Source organism: Canis lupus, chromosome 18 (assembly GCF_048164855.1).
Source record: "Canis lupus baileyi chromosome 18, mCanLup2.hap1, whole genome shotgun sequence".
Lineage (NCBI taxonomy): Eukaryota > Metazoa > Chordata > Mammalia > Carnivora > Canidae > Canis > Canis lupus.
This window is the reverse complement of record NC_132855.1, coordinates 13,763,332-13,787,407: the sequence shown is the minus strand read 5'-3', so window position 1 is coordinate 13,787,407 and position 24,076 is coordinate 13,763,332. Positions and strand designations below refer to the sequence as shown.

The 24,076-nt window shown below is 37.4% G+C and overlaps 1 protein-coding gene across 1 annotated transcript in view; it reads right to left on the bottom strand.

Annotated features, from left to right (window-relative positions):
- The window catches only part of HERPUD2 (HERPUD family member 2), a 33,677-nt gene extending 9,909 nt beyond the window's left edge, over positions 1 to 23,768 (bottom strand). Inside the window, exons 1-4 of the mRNA XM_072783504.1 lie at positions 23,186 to 23,768; positions 13,720 to 13,797; positions 10,284 to 10,397; positions 7,532 to 7,686 (exon numbers count right to left, since the gene is read on the bottom strand). Coding sequence (XP_072639605.1) covers positions 7,532 to 7,686; positions 10,284 to 10,397; positions 13,720 to 13,797; positions 23,186 to 23,332 — 494 coding nt within the window. The 5' untranslated portion in view covers positions 23,333 to 23,768. The remainder of the gene's footprint in view (positions 1 to 7,531; positions 7,687 to 10,283; positions 10,398 to 13,719; positions 13,798 to 23,185) is intronic.
- Positions 23,769 to 24,076: the final 308 nt, after the last annotated feature.

Here is a 24,076-nt window from a genome sequence, read left to right as displayed (position 1 = left end):
AGGTAAAAGGGAGTTCTTTATAATATTTTCTGTATTTGGTGAACGTTCAAAAAGTATAATCAAATTTTTAAAAATTAAAAAAGCAGTGAATAAAAATATTGACTTACAATATTTTTAACATAATAATATACTATAATTGTTATAATATAACGATAAAAATATTGTTTACCCTACACACATACACATGTCAACAGGGAATGATTCATTAAACTACAGTAATCTGGGATCCCTGGGTGGCTCAGCAGTTTAGCACCTGCCTTTTAGCCCAGGGCGTGATCCTGGAGACCCAGGGCTCCCTGCATGGAGCCTGCTTCTCCCTCTGCCTGACTCTGCCTCTCTCTCTGTGTGTCTTTCATGAATAAATAAATAAATAAATCTTAAAAAAAATTATAGTAATCTATATAATGGAATATTATGCACTTAATAAGGAACAAGACAGGGTCTTGTGTATTAACAGGGGACGATGTTACTACATTTAGTGAAATAACAAAATGTAGGTCAGTGTGTATAGGATGTACACTACTATTTGTGTTAAATACACACGTCCATGTACCCACATATGCGAATGCACACACACACACACACACACACACACACACAGTATTTGTCATGGATAACTAGGACACACAAGAATGAAACTGCTGCATACTTTGGTCACTTTTAAAATGGTTCCATTTGCATGTATCACCTCTTAGAAAATAACTAAAAAAAGAAATGATCTGTTCACTTTCCTATCTCTCTGATCAGATTCTGTGCTCCTAAGAAAAGGAAATAGGTTTCATTGTGCTAAACCCTGTTATTGTATCTCCAGGGCTTAGCACAATAAATATCTGTTGAACAACTACATATGCATAGCAAGAAAACTCTGAAATAAAGAGCTGATTATAAGCAACTATTTTATCTAGAAACTTGTAAGTTTCATTTAATTTTCAACATTAAATGAAGTGTAATGTTAACACAGTAAAAATTACAACTATATTAAAGAAAACCATTTGCAAAAAAAAAGGAAACACTAAATGTTAACAAATAGTTGTCTTCAGATGATTAGACAGGGGAATACTTTTCCCCCTTCCTTTACTGTTCTTTTTCCCCAAAAACTCTTAATATACATATATTACTTTTATAATTCAAAATAATTAAGTAGTCCTTTTTTTGCAAAGAGCCAAATAAAGTAGCAGAAACATGGGGAAAATGTAACTATTTAGAATGTGAAATATGTTTGTCTCCAAATAAAATGTCATACTCTTTATGCAAGGAAAGCAAAGTAAGAGGATAACCTGGTCTCTCCCTCTGGCCTTGGGAAAGTCGGCTGTTACATACCCGTGGCAGGAAATCATATGATGACACAGATTCTGACAGCTTTTTTTTTCCCCTGACACAGACTATACCAGTTAATACTATTCAATAAACGCTAAACAATGGAAAAAGGGGGTGAAGGAGATTCATAGGACACGGAAATGGTTGAGTACAACAGAGACCATGACAAAAACCAAGAACCTGAAAGACTACCATTCACAAACATATACTTGAAAGCTATACCAAAAGATACTCATTAGTACGCTTTCTAAAGTTAAGAAGTACAAAGGAGAGAAGATAAAAGGAACTGGAAACTTCAAAAATCAGGTACAGATTCTTTAAAATAAACCCTGTGAAGTCAGCCCCATTTCCTTTACCACTCCATAAGATGCAGCAACTGCATGGAATCCCCACCTCGCTCCCAGAATATGCCTTCTCAAGCCTCTCCACTCTCAAGGCGGCTTTGTTCTACCTGCTGAACTTCCCTTAAAATCAGCTCAAACATTACCATGTACGAAGCCCTCCCCATCCCTCCAAGCAGAGACAGTCACTTCCCTCTCCAGGTTCCTGCAGAACTTTTTTCAAGACTCTGATAGACAAACAGATTACCATCTGCTGATGTGCTATCTGACCTACTTCCATTGAGGGCAAGTGCATAATTCATTTTCCTGTCTTCAATGCCCGGCATATAGCAAACTGTAAGGTAAATTTTTACTGAAGAAAGTCACAAGGTCCTCATAGAAACAGATCTGCTTACTCAGTTTGCCAATACTTAAAATCTAACCCGTAGATCTGACTAGAAAACAGGTTTTTTGTTGTTGTTGTTGTTTTGTTTTTAGAAAACAGTTTTAAATGGGAGGCTGGAAGGGAGACAAAAACCATTACAAATGAAGTCAAAATACAAACAGCAACCTACTAAAACAAATGATAGACAAAATAGGGAGTCACTTCCCCAAGACCATTAAGAACACAGACTTTTAAGTCAGATATGGATTTTAATTCTAGTTCTGCTGCTGACCACTTCTGAGAACTTAGGCAAGCTACATGGCCTTTACGCCTCCTTCTCATCTATAAAATGGGAGAAAATAGTACCTGGACTAGAGTGGATATAAAAGTCAATGTATAGCACTGAATTACATAGCATATATAAGTGCTTAACACAATGCCTAACTTTTGCTTAGTGCTTTATAAGTATTATTAATATTCTTTTAAAGAGCTGTCACATAAGAATTTTGGAAAATAGCAACACACCAAAAAACAAGGATTTCATAAAACAAAAAGAATGTCTCTTTATCAGGACTCAAATTAAAATAGGAACATTCTAATTTATCGCACTGGCAAGCACATGGGGTATCAGACTCTAACAACTGTTATTGGAAGAACAAACTAGTACAACTTTACTGCAATTTTGCAATAGTCTTAAGAGTGTGAAAAGTGTTAAGACACACTTTGACCCAAGAATTCTCCTCTTACAACTTATCCTAAAAGAATAACTGCTAATATGTTAAGTATTTAGGAATATTGATTGCAGTGAGGTTTAGTGGGAAGAAACTAAACAACTCAAACATTTATGATAGAATATTGCCCCAACTCTTCACTGTTCTATATCAGGATTATACATGCATACTGTCTGGCATACAGTGGCAAAATTCACTTATTCCAGCTGATACTGACTCACAAAGCTAGCTGCTCACGTTCAGGAATTTTGTGAGCCAACCCTAGGTATCTTGAAATCAGCAAATGCTACAAATCAGCTTTATTCCTGCCCCCCTGGAAAAGCCAGTTGGTAAAGCATTTACCAGCACACCACTGGTAACTTGGCAATACCTCAGTGCTATTGACCATGGCCAAGGGATTTGTTTTAGCTAATGGAATGTTAGTGAATGTGATACATGCAGAGGTTTTAAATGTGCTCAGGGGTTAGCTTCCCCTCTTGTATTCCTGTCATTTGTCATAAGGAGAAGGTGTCTAGTCCAGAGAATGAGAAACATGAAACAGACCAATACTCAACCTACAGCCTAGAGCAGAGCTGTCCCGAGTGACTACCAAGACTCATGAACAAGAAAAAAGAAGTATATTGTGGTAAGCCACTGGGATTTTGAGGTCATTATGCAGTAAAACCAGCAAAAGACATTCTTCATCAGTAGAGCAAACTGACATCCACATAATAAAATATCATACACTTTTTTAAAGAAATGGACACCAGATGCTGAGACAGACAGAGATAAACCTGGGAAGATAAGATGTTCTGGGTGCAAAGTAGTCTCCCTGGAAAGAACAGGCTTTGAACTGGGCGGTGCATAATAAGAATATGATTAGCAAAGTGCTGAGCAAAGGCTGTTTCAAACAAGAAGTGGGTACAGAAGATGACTAAGGGGTAGCCAAGTAGGATGTTCAACTAAGGCATTCCTGGAACATGAACAACTGGAGAAACTTGTACTCTTTGTATCTCTTCTCCTCCTGTGGAAGGAGTATTTCCATCAGCTGTTTGAGGTGGTAGGAGAGGGATTAAGGACCTTGTAAGCATGTTCATGTTCAAATACTACTACTCAATCTCTGAGTTTCCTGGCTAGCTGAAGGGCTTTTATTTGGCTGTTTGAGAACTGCCTCTAATGATCTCTCTCCCCATTCTTTATCCCCACCCCCAACTCTACTCCAGAGCTAAATCACCTTAAGTAAATGTTGAACAGAAGTCTAAAAAATATTGGTGTGAATATAAGAATTCACCCAGAGTGCTACATGTCTCAAAACTTTTTTTTTAAGATTCTATTTATTTATTCATGAGAGACACACACAGAGAGAGGCAGAGACACAGGCAGAGGGAGAAGTAGGCTCCATGCAGGGAGCCCGACGTGGGACTTGATCCTGGGTCTCCAGGGTCACACCCTGGGCCGAAGGCAGCACTAAACCGCTGAACCACCTGGGCTGCCCTGTCTCAAGACTTTAAATGTGGTAGATTTATATTTGAATTGGAAATATGTCCTGGCTAAACTATGTTTTTAAGAAAGGCTTATGAAATATAATAGTATGATTTTTTATTTAAAAAGTTTACTTAGAAAAGTGAAAGGATATTACAAAAACATTAGCAATAGTTATCTCTAGATGGTGAGCTATAAGCAATTTTTACTTTTTTGGGAGGGGGCGGGCAGAGGGAGAGAAAGAATCTTAAGCAGGCTCCAGGCCCAGCACAGAGCCCAATGCAGGGCTTGATCTCACAACCCTGAGATCATGACCTGAGCCAAAATCAAGAGTCAGATGCTTAACCAACTGAGCCACAGAGATGCCCCAGCCATTTTTACTTTTAAAAAAACTCAAACAATATGGAAAGGTACAATGAGTAAGTTTTCGGTTTTGTTAATTATAAAACAAAGCTGTTAATATTTCAGGGGGAAAAGCTGGTACACAAGACAGTGGGTATTCTATTCTATAAACCAACAATTTTTGGAGTTAAACTAAATAAAAGTGACAGCACAATAGACTTGAGTCCAAAACAGTCAGTCAGGATTTATAAATGACGTTATAAATGCACAGCCAACGTGGTGATGTACATGTTCTGCTTATTGGTCTTCTCATATTTCCTCAAGACTTAGATATAGCAATAATCACTTGCATTAGGATTTCTCAAAGTGACATTCCCGGAGTATTAAGTTGGCAAATTCCTAAGTACAACCCCAAACTTAGGGATTCAAAATTCCAGGGAGAAGGGACCAGGATTTGGCAATTTTAATAAGCTCACTAAAGACTGAGAAGACAGACTCACCTACGTGGTAAAAAATATGTGACTAGTTAAATGTAAGCTGTACTGAATTTTGAAAAAGGAATGCAGAGCTTATATTCTGTTGGTGAGTTCATCAAGCTTACTAAATTATTGCTCTTGCACATTTAAGGCTAAAGCCTATGTTAAACAAAATCTACTTAAAGATGAATTTAAAGTCTTCATTAGTAAAAAAATTATAACTATAAGATTAAGTTAAATTATATTCCTTATTGAACTGAATAATCTATTAACTCTCAGAAATTGCTTTGTATATCACAAAGTGCTCTTCCCAAATATACTTATTTTCCAGCACCTAGTACTGGCATTCATACATTCAAATCTGTCTGCTGAATGAATGTCCAACATTCACTTATTAAGTATGAATGAATTTGCAAGTAACTGCTAACATAAACACCTTACATACATGTACTCTTTTAATCTACACTAGAATCCTGTATGATAAGTACTATTCTCTCCAGATAATGAGCAAACTGAAGCAAAGTGGGGAAAAGACTTGCCCAAGCTAGTCAGTAGATAGAGCCAAACCAAGGTAAGCTGGCTCCAGAATCTGTACACCCCCAAGATATACTGCCTCCCTGATTTAAAAACATTATTCATCTAGTAATAGATTCCCTAAGTAAAGCTATCATTTCTTTAAAGATTTTATTGTTCATCATTTTAATATTTAGCATTTGACAAAATAAACACTATTTCAAATTTTTCTGATCTGTTTGTTTAATACATTCCTAAGAGCTGAATGCTTTCATCTTCTGTTGACTTCCTCAATGGAAATTATTAGAAAAATTATTAACCTTTTCCCAAGATATCTATGGTCTTATTCTGAAGACCTGCAACTTATAAGCTTTATTTTATTATAAAATATATTCACTATAAGTATGAGGAGTTAAAAATCTTGTCATTATTAACTTATCATTATATATTCTTCCAGGTTTATTATAGGCATAATACTCCCATTTTTCCAGCACTACTACCAAATAAGTAAAATCACTATATAAATTGAGAGGAACTGAAAATGTCTTACTCTGCAAAAAACGAGAGGAAATGAATTACTGTCATAAGATAAAAAATATCTTAAGCTACCATTCCATAACATAAATCCTGTGAACGTTACTTTTTACAAATACCTATGTTTTGGCTTAGAGTAATCGTTTTCTAAAAACCAAAACAGTTTCATAGGTGCTTCATAAAAACCTACCAGCAATCTTACCTAAAAATTTACTTTTAGAGAAAAAGCTTCACATTCAAGAAATAGGAGACGACGAGTTTTCTTCTATTTTGCTATATACTCAGTTTTGTTTTTCAGCATTAAGAATTGAGTTTTAGTGTACACCTTAAGTTTACATAACGTTTTATATCAAATATTTCTGATATTTTTATATCAAATATTTTATATCAAATATATCAATATAATTCAATATAAAAGAAAAAGAATTGAATTATGTCTGAAGTTCTAAGTAAAAAGAACCTGAATGTTTATTCTACCCTGTGTAACATGGCAGTCAACAGCTACTCCTTGATTATGTCACTTACACTACCATTCTGAGGTCCTAGCCATTTCCTTATTTCCAGCACAACATAGACCTGGAGCACTGCCACACACCCTGCAAGACCATAACATGATATGCAATACAAAACGATCTCACTACCTGTTACTCATGTTTCCTTTACTTCAAAAGTAACAAATAATAGGACCCCAGTTAAATACCCTGGTTTACATAAGGCAGGTCCAAACCATATTCTCCAGGATCCTACTCTTTGAGGTGTCTGAAGAATGCTGTGGCTGTTGGCTGCATTTCCCCCTAGAACTGCCTAATCCAAGAGGCCTGCTATAATTGCTAAATATAACGTAGCCATAGCAAGTTTCTTGAGTAAAGTCCCCTAACAAAGACTCTAGATAACATGCAATGGTTACCATATCTTTATAATATATCACAGTTTTACCCTACGTCTGCTGTCACCAAGCCTGGCTGATCAGAAACACCTGTGGAACTTTTTAAAAACAGATCACTCGGTCTTACAGTCTTCCAAGAACACATTCACTCACTCTTCTGCTTCCCAAAGGCTAATTTGAGTAGATTGATAGTGAAACTGAGTAAAAAAGAATTTTTTTAGTCACCTAGATCCTTGCTATTCAATGCACGGTCAAAGCATCAGAAGCATCAGCATCAACTGGGAGCTTGTTGGAAATGCAGAACTTCAGGCCCATCAGACCTGCTGAACAGACTTGCAGCTTAACAAGATCCCCAGGTGATTAGCACAAGCATTAAACACCAAAAAGCACTGCCCTAGACGATTCTGATGTATGGCCAGCTTTCAAAAGATTAATCCCCTAACCCTTAAAATGTATAAGGAAGAATATGAATAAATTTCTAATGTACTTTGATTACTGTGGAGGGGCCCCCATGAAAGTCAAGAGTAACAGATTTTTAAGACGCCCAAAACTATGGTTTCACTCACCCTTGCATTACATATGGGAACTGATGACTCTGTGCTGGGTCGGTTTGTGCTTGTGGAAGGGTACGTTGCCTCAATCCCTCTGAGGAAGAACTGGCAGCTAAAGACAAGGTTTCTTGACTGGATGATGGAGTTGTTGATCCTGACTGATCTGAACTCTACAAACAAAAATGTAATTATTTCTTCTAGGAGACTTAATTCATCGCAATCATGAGATTAGAGACACATTGTTAAAAATGCATTTATGAGATCCCTCTGCGAAAAGTGAATCTTAGAAATATACTGATCTGAATCTTGTGCCCAGTGTAATAGGCTGATATTTTAATTCTGATGAGATTAAGAGCTCAGAAAACCAACAAATGCAGGTATGAACAAGATACCAATCAAGATCTTAAAATTCTCATGTTCCAAAAAAAAAAAAAATTCTCATGTTCTGATGATGTCATTAACTCACAGATTCAATAACTTTAAATAATATAACCCCTTGAAGATCACCCCAATTCGTTGCTGTATGAAAATAGTTCGTCACATGTTTTATGTAAATTTAAATCATAATTACATTTGATATAAATTACAGTTATCCCACTTTAAATAGCTGGACACAATATAATTTTAATATCCTTCCAACTTCTTTAGATTCAGATTTTACCTGTACTGCCTTCCTATTGACTGGATGTCTTTTTGTATGTCTATCTTCCTAAATCCTGCCATATAAAAGGTCCCAAGGACACTGGTCTTTTTGCAAAACTAACAAAGCTTTCTTTAAAGATTAGTCTGGGGATCCCTGGGTGGCACAGCGGTTTAGCGCCTGCCTTTGGCCCAGGGCGCGATCCTGGAGACCCGGGATCGAGTCCCACGTCGGGCTCCAGGTGCATGGAGCCTGCTTCTCCCTCTGCCTGTGTCTCTGCCTCTCTCTCTCTCTCTCTCTCTCTGTGTGACTATCATAAATAAATAAAAATTTTTAAAAATAAAAATAAAAATAAAGATTAGTCTGCATAAAGTAGACACCAAGTAGGTGTCTACCTAATCAGACTGAGAAGTCTAATCCTTAGGGACACAAACTGGTAAAGGCCTCTTTTTTGTCAAGATCTCATTAAGTTGACCAGCATAAAATAGTATTCATTTATTTTTTTTATATAAATTTTTTTTAATTTTTATTTATTTATGATAGTCACAGAGAGAGAGAGAGAGAGAGAGAGAGAGGCAGAGATACAGGCAGAGAGAGAAGCAGGCTCCATGCACCGGGAGCCCGACGTGGGATTCGATCCCGGGTCTCCAGGATCGCGCCCTGGGCCAAAGGCAGGCGCCAAACCGCTGCGCCACCCAGGGATTCCTGGTATTCATTTAAAAAGAAAATTAACAGAAGAAAGGCATAGCCATTTGGCAGCACAGCCTAATTTTGCTAGAACTAATTTCTTTTGACCTTAATATTAGATAACTCTTGCATGACTAGATTTTTAAGACAGTCTCAAATCCCATTGAAATTTCTCTTAATATTAGATAACTCTTGCATGACTAGATTTTTAAGACAGTCTCAAATCCCATTGAAGGGGAATTCAACTTAATTTTCCCTTGATATTTTTCATATTTTCATTAACACAGCTTGAAAAAGCTGAATATATATATACTAACGACATGAAATCATGACTGAGAAACCATGAGACAAGTCAGGAGAGGTCTTTCTTAACAAAAACTGAAGCAACACAACTGTGTCCAAAGACTATCTCCTGAACTCTGTGCCAATGCCGATATTTTCTCCCTTCTTATGAAAGGTAGGAAACATAGAAAGACCCTTGGGTTTACGGACAAACTATACTTCAGTTTAACAAAAGCTAAATTCCCATAGCTAGTGCTAGAACATACCACTAAGGCCATACTAATTAAACGTAGTAAATAAAGGATCTAATTCTTAAAGAAGCAGTTAAATAGTAATTACTGAAAGATCCTTCAATTAGTTATCACCTCTGCCATCCATCTCCTCCCTAAAGTTTTCGCTAGATTCTTCACAAAAAGGAAAGTATATCTGGCAGTATTTAAGTAAGTTCCTTGCCCAAGAGGTTTAAAGCAACCTTCCACTCATCCAATCCTTTTCTCTCACCACCAAAGGTGTCATATAAAACCTTAATGAGAAATCAAAAACAATTTAACATAAAGAATTTGTCTTTAAAACTTACAGAGTATATCTAATTTGAAAAGTTCAACTATTTAAAATATTCCCAAAACAATTTTAGGCAGATGGAAAAATAAGAAGGAAAAAATGAATACTCAAGTTTGAAAGAACTGAGTAGGTTAAGTAATTTTTCCTCCTGAAGTTGAAATGTATGCCCAAATCTGGTCATTTGAAAAAACAAACTTCTTGACCAAGTAATCTACTTCAGGAAGATCTAGCATACTCCAAATATAAATAATTTAATTCACCTTGAATAAAACACAGTATATAGAGTACTTTTAATATTTTTGAAACTTTACTGTCCCTGGATTTTAAATTATGCAACCCTATCATCAATCTGTTTCCTGGGTATTTTAGTAATTAAACTACTGAATATTGGATCTTCCATCCTTATAGCAAAAAACTCATGGGGAACAAGCTTCCAGGGACAACACTATGCACTGGTTCTCTAAAAACAAAGTTTAAACAGCCTAACTCAAGTTGTTCAAAACACAATCTCACAACCCACAAGCTCCAATTGTTCTGTTTTTCACTTAATAGGATAATCAGAAAACTTTAACATTTACTCCTCCCAAAACAACTTACAGAATTGCTGCTGGACGCCAGTGCTTCAAGACTTTCTCTAGTGGTGCTGGATTTTGGAGAACTGGGAGGAGTCCGAGAAGTACATACTAGATGAACCATATGATACTCATCTTGCTAAAATTAAAGAAGATTACATTTAAAGGGTAGTACTGGAAAATGTATAGTTCAAAAAGTTGGTAGCTAAGGTGAAATATTTAGCTCAAATTTTAAGTTCCTTTCTAGCATAGCCATTTTATACAATAAATTCTTGCCATGTGAAGGTACATTTACCTTTTTAGTATTTGGGGCCCTTCTGAATTCAACATATTCCCCATGCTTAGAAAATCGTCTAAATACTCAGTACCTACTATATGAAAAAATAATTACTTTGTATATCAAAGAGTCTTGAAGCAAGCAGGGCTGTGTAGTCATATCAATGCAATCTATTACTTCAACATAAAGACATCTAGCATCTTAATATCAAAACTAATAGTCACATTGAAGTTTAGGCCTACAAACTTCAAGTAGTGAAAATATTTCCATTACTTGAGACTACAGCCATAATAAACTCAACTGCAACTACTCTCATTTGCCTTTATTTTAACAAGGTGATGGATAGTGTTTTTTTTTTTAATTCAAAAACTAGTTTTACCTGTAACAATTATACACGTACAATTAAAGTGTACGTTTGACTACATTCAGTACATATTCCATGTGTTTCCATAAACCTACAACTAAGACTGAAGGAAAATATTCCAATAAGGATTAAGATTGGCATTTAAGCTTAGTGATTTCATGAGTTTATTTATAGTCAGGCATAAAGCTAGTATGGAAGATGGAGAAAGGAGAGAAAATAAAAGAGGGCAGAGAAGAATAAAGGATGCCTCAGCAACTTTTAAAGAAAGAAAGGAAAGAAAACAGAATGATAAAGAAAAGGGGACAGTAAGAAAACAAAGATGCCCAGTTGTGAGAAAGAAATAAAGCTACCAGAAACTAAGAATTTATCAACTGCCTCCCATAAACCTAGAATTGTGCTTAACTCTGAGGTAAATCCAAAAAAAGGATCAGAGTCAGCCCCTCGCCTAAAGAGGCTCATATTATTAAAAGTTCAGAATAGCACATTAAAACACAATTAGAGAATAGATAAAGTCTTTTGCACAAAACAGAGAAGCAAAAATTACAATTGCTTGAGAAATTTGGAGAAAGGAGTTAATCGCATCAGAATGCTAGGGGAAAGGCATTCCCAGAGACAGCATGACATGAACTATGTCTATCAAGGGAGGTAGAAAGCACATCTGATTTAATATCCTCTTAGCTTCAGAATACAGAATACTAAAAAGCATCCAAGGATAAGATGTTTATCCTTAGAAACCTAGTTTCAAAGGTCATACTAATCATAATTAACTAGTTCTCATTCACCTTTGGGAATGTTTCTACAAAACAATTTATAACTAACTAAACAGCTAAAGCTAATAGCAGCATCTACCTGAAAAAAAGTAAAAGGGTACACTGACTTTAACAAAAATGCTTTAAAGGTCTATTCAAAATATAAGCATATTGTTCAAAATGTTTTAAATAAGGGACACAACAGTCCTTTAACTGAAGCACTTTTATTTTAACTGTTCTCGTCAGAAATCATTTCTGAAAGCAAAAATCTTTTAAAGGAATATAAGGGAAGGGAGAAGAAATGTGTGGGAAATATCAGAAAGGGAGACAGAACATAAAGACTCCTAACTCTGGGAAACGATCTAGGGGTGATGGAAGGGGAGGAGGGCGGGGGTGGGGGTGAATGGGTGACAGGCACTGAGGGGGGCACTTGACGGGATGAGCACTGGGTGTTATTCTGTATGTTGGTAAATCGAACACCAATAAAAAATAAATTTATTATAAAAAATAATAATAAAATAAAAATAAAAAGTATTCACATGCATAGTCTAGCCATCCTTGGATTAAAATAATAAATAAATGTATATTTCAAAAAGCATAGAGCAGAAATGTTTTTAAGTATAAACACGGGGAAAGGTGAACAGGTGGAACCCAAAGGATTTCTAGGGTAGTGAAACTATTCTTCAGGATATTATAAGGCTGGATACATGTCATTACACATTTGCAAAAACCCATAAATTGTACCACACCAAGAGTGAACCCTAATGTAAACTGTGGACTTTTGATGATAATGCTGCATTAGTGTAGTATTCTGCATACGATGCCAACTGTAACAAGTATACACTCTGATGTGGAATTTTGTTAGTGGGGTAGCCTAGGCATCTGTAGAGGCAGGAGGTATATGGGAAATATATGGGAAATCTCTATACCTTCTGTTCAATTGTGCTATGAACCTAAAACTGCTCCAAAAATTCCAGTCTATCAGGGCACCTGGCTGGCTCAGTAGGTAAAGCATATGACTCTGGATCTTGGGGTCATGAATTCAAGCCCCATATTGGGCTTAAGGGCTTCCTTAAAAAAAATCAAGTCTGTCTAAAAGGAGAGGGGGAGAAATCTGCTGCAATACTACTATTTTTGAGGGGGCTAGGGAAGAGAGGCTGTTATACCACTTTGGCAACCTAAAACTACCTGATTAAAATGAAAGTAATAACAAGAAGTCACACTGGCAAAGCTAAAATTTCAACTATCTAAACAGAAGAAATATACCAGTATAAGATTTTTTTTTATGTTTCCCACAGGTGATCATAAACATAGAGGAGAGGATATAGAATATAGATCTTCTAAATCAGATTAGAGATATCCAAAAGAACATTAAGAGTTAAGTCAAAGAGTTAAGGTGAAACATAAAAGCTATGTATTTGATTCTGCTACATTCACAAACAAAAAGTAACATCTCAAATGCAGGGAAGCTCTAGGAGTATAATTCCACAAATGAACATGAGGTAAGAGCTGACCTTACAATAACTAACATTCCAGCTGATTCTCAAAAAACTACATTGAAATATACTTAAAAAAAAAAGAAACATATTTTAGCTCTAAGCACCAACATTCAAAGGTTGCCAACTGATCGACCAATTGGACTTCCATTCATTTCCTGTCCTGAAATTAAACTCCTAACTCAAGCAATTTGTATTAAAACATCATGCAGTTTGGTCAAAAGGGGATTTAAGAGAGAGAAGATTATTAGTGTAAATCCTTCACTTCTATTTGAATGCCCTACTCCTGCTCTACTGATCAATCAATACTGCTTTCTGATACAAGATGTCAAATACCAGGACACATAATCCTATTTCATATTTAGCCATCACATAGCTATATAAAACTATTACCTAAACTAATTAGAATCTATTATTATGTTATTTTCTAGTTCGTGTTTACCTGTTATGCTACCCAAAAGGGTTGATTTTAAGTATCTAAAAATTGAACCACCTGGATATCAATAACACTTCAGAACATATCTCCTCTCACACTCTGAATGTATCTGGTATCAAATAGTGGTAGAAAAGCTTACTTTTCTGAGAATGTCTTTCAGCTGCAGATGATCGGGAAGCAGTCTGCCCGAATACACCAATCTCTGATCCTTCGTCAACTAAGAAATGGGACAAAGAAAAGAATTCAACTTTTTCTAATTACACAAATTCGAAGTTGGGAATAACATGCCTAGAATGAGTAAAGTAAAACTCCCTTTAGGCACAGATGAGCAGAAAACTGACAGAATTTAAGAATTTTTTTTTCCAAATTCTACTTAAAACATTAAGAGCTCAGCATATGGTAGTCTATCTATTGAGGATATAATAAAACACAGACAATTACCATTTAAAAAAAAAAGGAAAAATGGTAAACTGGAAGTTTGCCTTCTCAACCATATTGCAATCCATGTATGACTATCATTAAAAACCTTCAAGACTATATAAATGAGAAAGTGGCTGGCCTTCTAGTAGTAATAGTCAACAATGGGATAAAATTTCAAGGTCACCATAGTTATTTTGAATTGTTTTGCCAGTATTTTTAATCTAAGAGAATACACAAGATTTATTTTCTTCTTTACTAACATCATGCAGAATAACTTAATGGTTTTGGTTCAAGATCCATTTGGATTTAGTTACAGTTTTACATAACTGTTCTAGTTTTTATTATTCCTGCCACTCTCACAAATACCTCCATACATTTTTCAAAAACACAAGATTAAGAAAAATCAACTCAAGTGCACAGAGATTCAGCTGCCATGTCTATATGCAATCAAGAATAGGAAATACATTCTGGTTACTTCTGCCCTATTTTGTACATAATAAATCTGCTAAGTGCTCATACTGCTAACCAGTAAAGTATTTAAAATCAAAGCATTTATGTATGGTCCCCATAAGACCTCCTATTTCATAACTGGAAAACAGGCAGATGTTCCATGAATTCTATTAAAACAATTAAATATTAAAAAAAAAAAAAACAAATATTAGCTGTATCAACAAACTGCTAAATATGCCAAATCCAAGCAACAGCTGTAACAATTTTCAAACAGAATATATGTATTCAGTGTGGCTACTAAAAAGGGTCTTATATTAAAAATAATCATACTAGAACCTGTCATACTGAATAAGATCTGGTTCAGAGAATCTTAAGTAACCAAAGACGAAAGGAAAGGTATAGCTGTCTTTCCAAGATACTTAGCTGTTAGGCATAATCTAGATTCTCCTGGAAGTATTTTTGAGTGTGGCATTCCTAAAATGCATAAGTTCAAATTCCCATATATAATAACCAAGTCAACACAGGAGGTGATTTTTTAAAAATATATCTCGCAAATCTTGAAACTTCAAACAATACATGTAAATATTGAGTGTGTGATGAATAGTTAATTATATAACATAAGTTAAAAGCCAAGTAGATAATAATTGATTTAATCCTTCAACAAAATGAATTCTATAATGCTTTATAAGCTTCCATAACATACTTATTATTAATTCAGTTGGAAACTAAAAAAATTTTGATAAATACTACATCATAAACTATCATTTTTCCATCAGTACAAGCATTTAACAGATACTTCTATGTCATATCAACATTCCACATAAAGGACATCAGTCTTATGATTTTTTTTTTTTACTTTACTATGAAAATTCTCAAACATACACAAGATAGAGAGAAAATGAACTCCGAGGTACCATCTTCAAGAATTCCTAAATATTCAACAATTATCAATATTTTACTATTCTTGTTTCATCTATCCCCCATTGCCTTTTTGAGGAGAAAGAGATTTTTAAAACAAATATCACACGTCATTTCTTTTCACCGTAAAAACAGTATGTGTCTGGAACAGGTTTGGGGATTTTTTTCAAATAACTGAACATTGCCACAGTCAACAAAATAGTCGATTGGGTCAACTTCAAATAAATTTGTATCTTCCCACAACAAGAGAACATCAATTTTCTTGTTTTATTTTAAAGATTTTATTTATTTATGAGAGACAGAGAAAGAGAGGCAGAGACACAGGCAGAGGGAGAAGCAGGCTCCCTACAGGGAGCCCAACGTGGGACTCAATCCCTGGACCCAGGATCACCCGCTGAGCCAAAGGGAGATGCTCAACCACTGAGCCACCTGGGCAGCTCAAGAACATCAATTTTCAAAAAAGCAGAATACAGTAACAAAATATAACAAAATTACATGGCACGTCCCACAAAGTACAGGAAGCAAAAACAAGTATGGATGGGGATGTGGAGAAACTGGAACCCTCACACACTGCTGATAGGAATGTAAAATGGAACAGCCCTTGTGAAAAATTTTGACAGTTCCTCAGTTAACAGAGTTATTATTACCCAATGAAGGGCGCCTAGATGGCTCAGTCAGTTAAGCAGCAGACTCTTGGTTTTGGCTCAGGTCACGATCTCAGAGTCCTGAGATAGAGCCCCTAGAGGGGATCCATACTCAGCACAGAATCTGCCTGAGATTCTCCCTCCTTCCCCCTCTGCCCTTCCCCCTGGCTCACACGCTCTCTTTAAAATACATCTTTAAAAATTAAAAAAAAAAGTTACCTGATGACTCAGGGTATATAATTCCATTCCCAGGTATATACCAAAGAGAATTGAAAACTTATATCCATAAAATAACTTGCATAAGAATGTCCCTAACAACATTAGTCATAATAGCCAAAAAGCAGAAACAACCCAAATGTCCATCAATTAATGAATGAATAAACAAAACTCTTTAAATATGTTATATTTATGACATGTAATAAATACTAGTTGGACATAAAAAGTAAAGAACTGATACATGCTAAATATGAGTGAACCTTGTAAACATTATGCTAAGTGAAAGGAGCCACACAAAAAAAAGACCACATATGCTATGATTTCATTTATATGAAATTTCCAGAATAGGCAACTATATAGACAAAAAGTAGATCAGTAGTTACCAACAATGGAGAGTGACAACTAGTGAGTATAGGTTTTCTTTTTTGAGGTAACAAAAATGTTCTGAAATTAGACATTCAAAATAACTGCACAACTTTGTGCAGTGGATTACTAAAATCCACTGAGTTGTACATGTTAAAGAGCAAGTTTTACAGAATGTGAATTATATCTCAATTAAAAAATTGTTTCTTGAAATATCCAAATGCCTTCAAGTGATCAGAAATTTTGAAAGAAGTGGGGCACCTGGGTGGGTCAGTGGTTGAGCATCTGCTTTTGGCTCAGGGCGTGATTCCCAGGTCCTGGGATCGAGTCCCACATCATGCTCCCCAGGGAGAGCCTACTGCTCCCTCACCCTATCTCTCTGCCTCTCTCTCTCTCTGCGTCTCTCATGAATAAATAAATAAAATCTTTATAAATAAATAAACAAGAAATTTTGAAAGAAAAAAAGAATCCTTTAATTTTACTGTGACTGAAAAACACAGTGCCTAACTTAGGTGAGAAGATTTGAAAATTTTTCGGTCACTAAAGCAATTGCCTCTTCACTTTATATATCAATGAATTAATTTAAATATCTGGAAAACCAGTGTTAGGCATAATAAACAATTCAGTAATCAACTGACTGAACTTTCAATTAGCCTTTTTGGATTATAAACTACAGTATTAGGAAAAATACAGATTTTGAGATCTCAATTCAAATTCAATTTCACTTACAAAAAGTGACAAAATTTTACTTATCCAGGCCTGCTAATAAAAGCATCGTTTACCTTAACTGAAAATCCATTTCTGTATTAGTTAAGGAAAAGTAGTGCTACCTGCTATGACAAACTCCATAATCTCAGTAGCTTAACACAATAAAAGTTCATTTTTCTCTCTTTCAATATAAAAATCCAGAATTCGGGATTGGTAAATCTAAAACAAAGTACTGATTAAGTTGTCAATTAAAAGTCTACTGCTAAGATACTGGCTACACAGATACATATATACTTGACCATCTATGTTAACACCACCACCATTCTTCCTGTTGCTCACACCCTACATCCAAGAGTCAGCAAATCCTACCAGATAAAAGCTACTTTCACTGCCTCCACCGCTGGTACCTGGCATTATATGGTAGAGCAGAGACAGCTAAATTACCAAGTTAGAAACATCCTAATGGTACTGAGGAGCCCAGAGACAGAACTATGCCACTCCAAATAAATACCTGCTTAACTAGCTGGCCCAAAAAATTTTGCCACCCACGTAACAGACATTGCTAAAAACTAAGGTGAGGAAAGCTCACTACCAAGTATAACATGCAAAAATAGATTATCAACTCGGGAGATTTTTTTCTTTCTAAAAGATTTACATATACTTTCTAAAGTATCTGACCATTTTTTTTTAAGATTTTATTTATTCATGAGAGACACAGAGAGGCAGAGACACAGACAGAGGGAGAGGCAGGCTCCATGCAGGGAGCCCGACGTGGAACTTGATCCTGAGACTCCAGGATCAGGCCCTGGGCTGAAGGCGGTGCTAAACCACTGGGCCATCCGGGCTGCCCAGTATCTGACTTTTTAATGTTTAATCAGATATCAAGAACAGATAAAACACTATGTATCCCTAATGCATTTAAAACATTCACAGGTAAAAAAAAAAAAAACAAAAAAACATTCACAGGTGTCTGATAGATGAGTTTACAAAGCCAACAACAGTTTCATATTTCTAGAAAGTTACCTCGTTGGTATTAAAAGGTGAAATTTTGTATATGAAGAACTAAACAAGTCTTTCATTATGCATGGCTTTAAAAAAATCATGTCCTTAGTATATGCCATCAACATAATCAAATAGCTTAGTAAAAAATCTTCAACTCATATGTTGGTTCAAAGAACTAGAACCCAAATCCTTTCAAAGTGGTAATTACTGGTATTTCAGTACCTACATATAGTTCAGTCACAAGTGTCTAATAACTTTAAAGAGGTGGTTCCCAGAAGGTGCACAATATATTTCTGTGGAAAATGAATTCTATGAATTTGTACTGTAACATATCTTTTTCTCAATTTGTACTGTAACGTATCTTCTTCTCACTCCCCTAAATTCACTCAATTTAAAGCCCCAGAGAATTCAGAAGCACTGTAAACAGAAGCATGGTTTACCCAAACTGCCTCTACCCCTTATCTCCTTGGAACAATAGTAAACAAAACCAGCATACAGGAGCTTTAAAAATATAATTTTCTCTATAACTCCAAAGAGACATTCCCTGTGTAGCAGTTTCTACTCATAGACCATTTGCAAATCAGGTATACATACAACAGAGAATGCCAAAATACATGACTGCTATAGTTTATACAAACAAGTGAGGATGTGAAGATAAAGCAAAGCAATGGCTTTGAGGTCTTAAGATATTAAGTTCCCGTATCTTCCTAAAATTTATCAAAATAAACAGAAATAGCACACACTAAGATAACATGCATTAAAACACTATTAAGGCTAAGTTATCCATTCATCTACAACCTTCATATGATAAACCATCTGAACACATACCCCTCCTTTTATAGTTCACCTCTTTTCAGTTTGCAAATATCTAGCTAAGATGGCCAGGTCCCTAAATGCCTTTTTTTTTCATCTTATTACATATAACCATCATATACAATATGAATTATAATGGTTAAGCACTGAGGCTTGAAAGTCAGACCAACGTGGGTTCAAGTTCCAATTCTACTACTTAAGGAGTTCTATCACCAAGCCTCAGTTTCCTTATCCATAAAATACAACTAATAAATAAAACTTACATCATAAGGTGTCTGTAGGGAATAAACGTGATAAAACACATAAAGTTCTTAGTAGGATGCCGAATATACATGGCAATCACTTAGTAAATGGAAGTTTAAAATCTGAGCACCAAATATGACGTGAGAAACTTAAAGTTCTAGAAAAATCTGATTTTAAAAAGACGGATGCATGATTAAACAAAATATAGTACTGTTATTTTCCAAAAGAATATATTAGGAAGAGTCTACAAAGGAGTTAAATAAAATAAATTTAGTCAGCACTCATTCAAAACTTTTCAACAATCTTCACATTCAATTTAATAATATCCTTTATTCAAAGAGTTTTAAAAATATGAATGATATTGCTAGGGACCATGAAACTCTCTTAAACACAGGCACTAAAATTTTAAAGACAAGTCTTATAAAACAAAAATTATTTATGTGTATGGATTATTATAAGCTCCTTTAGGTCAACAGTTCTGAGACAGTTAAACGAGTAAGTCTTAAAAATGACCTGCCTGAGTAAGGTAATAGGGAATTACAAAAGTGAGGCAGATATAAATCTTAAATTATATTATTATTACAAGCTATTTCCACTGCTAATGAAATTAAAACTTCCATTTGAACTGTGGGCAATTTGGTTATGAGATGTTATATCCTCAGAATACAACTGGTTCTATTCCTATTTCTTTAATTCTAACAGATCACGGTGCAGAGGAACAATCTGAAAAAGCAGAACCAACCTCCCTAGCTGACCAGGAGAGCGAGCAGATATAAGTAATGAAATTGACTGCTTTAGTTTAACAACTTAAAGCACCAAGACAAAGGAAACCTACCCAGAACTGAGGCATTTTGACCTCAAGACTGAAAAATGGAGAACCAAGGCATAAAATCCCCAGAAAGGTTTGCCCTCAAAACTGAATTCAGGGTGAGTTGGGTCCATCTTGGTTATTGTTTGTGTATGAGAACAAGAGTGAAAAAGAAGCGATAATGAGAAAGATGCCTACTCAGACTTAAGAGATCCTTACTTTTTAAGTTTTCTGTAGGATAGTCCATTCTACTGAATAACATTAAGTTCAACTATTTTGATATTTATATCTCTAGCAAATAAGCCTAAACAAGATCAGTCTGAAACTACTCAAGTAAAAGTGGCATTCTTGACAGATATCTTCATGCCCCAAATTAGAGAATAATTATTTCACACTACAGGCCAATTTCAGGATCTGAAACTCTAAAGCCATAAAGTGATGACAAATGTCATATTAGAACATGATTCACAATTACCTATATACACTATCAACATGCACTTTCCAGTTCTTACACGAAGTCCTACAGCAATTATCAACACCATTCAAAGTTAAAATTCCGGGGCAGCTCGGGTGGCTCAGTGGTTTACCGCCACCTTCAGCCCAGGGCATGATCCTGGAGACCTGGGATCGAGTCCCACATCAGGCTTCCTGCATGGAGCTTGCTCCTCCCTCTGCCTGTGTCTCTGCCTCTCTCTCTCTCTCTCTCTGTGTGTGTGTGTGTGTGTGTGTGTGTGACTATCATAAATAAATAAAAATTTAAAAAATAAAATAAAATAAAATAAATATCCATGTGGAGATTATCTGGGATTAAGTCTGTATCTGACCAGATTTTACACACTCTTGCAGAGTTTAGCTAGAATTCTGTTAACGGCAGTATACTTTTGACCTACTCTTTTAGAGTTCCTAAAAGGACAACTTCAAACCTCCATTCTGCTCCCTCCAGCAGTTCCTGTTTACTTTTCTAGAAGCCACTGCCCACAGGCACCAAGGCCCTCTATCCACCTTTGGCCCATAAGACCTAATGGCAGCAGTACTGACCAAACCATCAACTTTCTACTCCTTACTGGGAAACACCTGCTTCTACAAGGCACTGGAACCGTACTCTGCTTCCAAATCACTCACTTCCACCCGGCAGATGTGCAAAGAATCAAGAATAAGAAATATTCTCTGTTAAACATCAAATAGCCCTTGAGACACCTAAACACAGAATCAGTGTTAAGCAGTCTTTGTGGCTGGTCATAAGAACCCACACTTCCCTCATAATATATTATTATAATATTGCCTGTATCATAAAAATGTTCTCTGTTCTAAATAACCATCTTACAAAGTGAACTTTTAGTACTCCAATTTCTAGACTGAGGACTACCTGTGGGGTATCATTCAACAGTTGGTGTGTTCAATGACCAAGACACTTCAAATCAGTTCTCATAAATAAATTTGAATGCAAGCCTGTCAAATCTAGTAACCACTGGAAGTCCTCAGTGAAGTTCTAAGACAACAAACACATAGTCCTCACCCCCAGGGTCCACCCACTCTCATTAACCTGGAAATAAACTTCAGTATTACAATTCACTTAGAGAGGACTTGCTGGAAGAGAAGAAAAAAGCAGGTTTGCTACAGTTAAACATGAAAGTGTGTGTACAAGCAGCAGGTGGGTTAGGGGGGCAGGATGCAGAAAAGTTTGCAATTCATCTATCCTCCAGCAGGCAAATGATCCACATGGGCACTAGAGATTAGAACAAGGACAGAACTCCTGCCAAAAGCTGGCTTCTCCTGTGTCCAGAGAAGTCAAATGGGTTTCACACTCTTCTCTTAGTCACTTTTTGAAAAAAAGAAAGTTTTAGAAAAGTGATAACTCTTGGATCTATCGTCGTGTAAACCAAGTCCCTTTTGGTTTAATCATACAATATAAAGACCTCATATAAGCACATACTTGAGCATATACCTTGGTGTGCATATATACACATACTTACACTTATATATGTAAGCATATACTTCTATATTTAGGAATGGTAATCTGGCTATGTTATTAGCAGTACCACGGTAATCTATGACTTTCAAGATTGACTATTCTGTAAAGCAATTTTCCCCTTTGAAAATGTGTAAAACAAATATGTAATAGGGAATCTTCCATAAAGCAGAAAATATTAAAACAAATGTGTTACCCCCTGTGTAAGTCTTAACTCTCGAACAAAAGATCTGAAAAAAAATGAGGATTCCATCTACTTTGTTTTAAGTACTTAAATACCTCAGGGTTTTTATTTCCCCTACTAAAAAAACTTGTAGGGACGCCTGGGTGGCTCAGCGGTTGAGCACCTGCCGTTGGCCCAGGGCGTGATCCTGGAGACCCAGGATCGAGTCCCACATCAGGACTGCATGGAGCCTGCTTCTCCCTCTGCCTGTGTCTCTACCTGTGTGTGTGTGTGTGTGTGTGTGTGTGTGTGTGTGTTTCTCACGAATAAGTAAATAAAATCTTTTTTAAAAATTCAAATAAAAACACTTGTATCAAAAGTGCTAACAAATAAGGGCAAGTAAGAGTTGTTTTTCTAAACCTGTTTTTGCCCTATTTCTGTAGTTCTTCTAAAAGTCTCAACGCCTAACTAAAGCAATAAAAGCTTTAATATAAATAAAAGCTTTAATATAGGTTGCAGTGTTTATCTTTTTCTTTTTTTTTAAGGATCCATCTGTCACTCCCATATTAGGCCAATGCCTTAAATCCAAAGAAAACGGCCCTTTTTCATGCCTGTCAATTCTTACGTCCCTTGATATTTCTGTACAAGAACTCTTACTAATTAACTGAACCTCATGAGGAAGATGTTAACGATGGTTAGGACACTCAAGACACACACACACCTCGGAACTCAAAATACTTCGCAGTCTGGCTGGGGACCTATGCGGCTCCAGAGGGGAGGGGAGGGGAGGGGAGGGGAGGGGAGGGGCGGGAGGGGCAGAGCGACGGGAGCGCATGGCACGAAGAAGTCGCTGGCCCGAGCGGCTGAGCCCAGCTGTTAGACACTTACTGGTTTGCTAGGGTACACGTTAGACAGATGCGTTTTGAGTTTCCCCACGGTCCAGTTCAAGAAGCAGCTAATAGTCTGGTCGCTGTATTTCTGATTCGGCGCCTTAATGATGAGGGTCACGGGAATCTCCATCCCGTTTTGGTCCATGGTGCCCCCCAGGGCGGAACCGAGTCCAGAGGAGGAGCCCAAAGGGGCCGAGGTGGTAACTGGCGGCTCGACCGGTCGGGGACGGCAGCAAGCGGGTGTTAACAGTCCGTGTTCGAGGCGGTCACAGGCGCATCGGGCGATACAAAGGCCATCGCCGGTACCAAGGAGGATGGGCGGCGGCGGGGTCGGGGTCGGGGTCGGGGCGCCCGGCCGTGGGTGCAGCTTTCCCCGCCAGGTCCGGGCTCCGCGGGCTCCGGGCTCCGCCGGGCTCCGGGCTGCGGAGAGAGGCCGGGAGGGAGGAAGAGAGAGAGAGCGAGAGAGCGAGCAATGCGGAGGGAGGGAGCCGCCGCCCCGCCCTGCCGCGACCCCCGGCTGAAACGCAACAAGGCCCCTACGCGACGGCGCTGCCGGGCGGCCAGCGAGGGGGCCGCGCCGCTCGGGGCCACCGCCGGGGCAGCGGTACCTGAGACGAGGCCGCGGGGCCCGCCGCCGCCGCCGCCCTCCGCGCCCCGCCTGGGCCGCCGGCCGCACAGTCCCGCCGGGCGTCCTCCGCGGCGGCCGCTCCCTTCCTGCTGCGCGGCGGCGGCGGCGGCGGCGGCGGCCCCGGGTCTCGCGAGGCGGCGCGGCGGCCGCGGGAGAAGTTGGCCGAAGGGCGCGGCCGGCTCTCCGCCCGACCCCTCGGCCGGCACAGGGCGGCGCGGCGCAGGGCCGGGCGCGGAGGGCGGCGGCGGCGGCCGCAGGTGG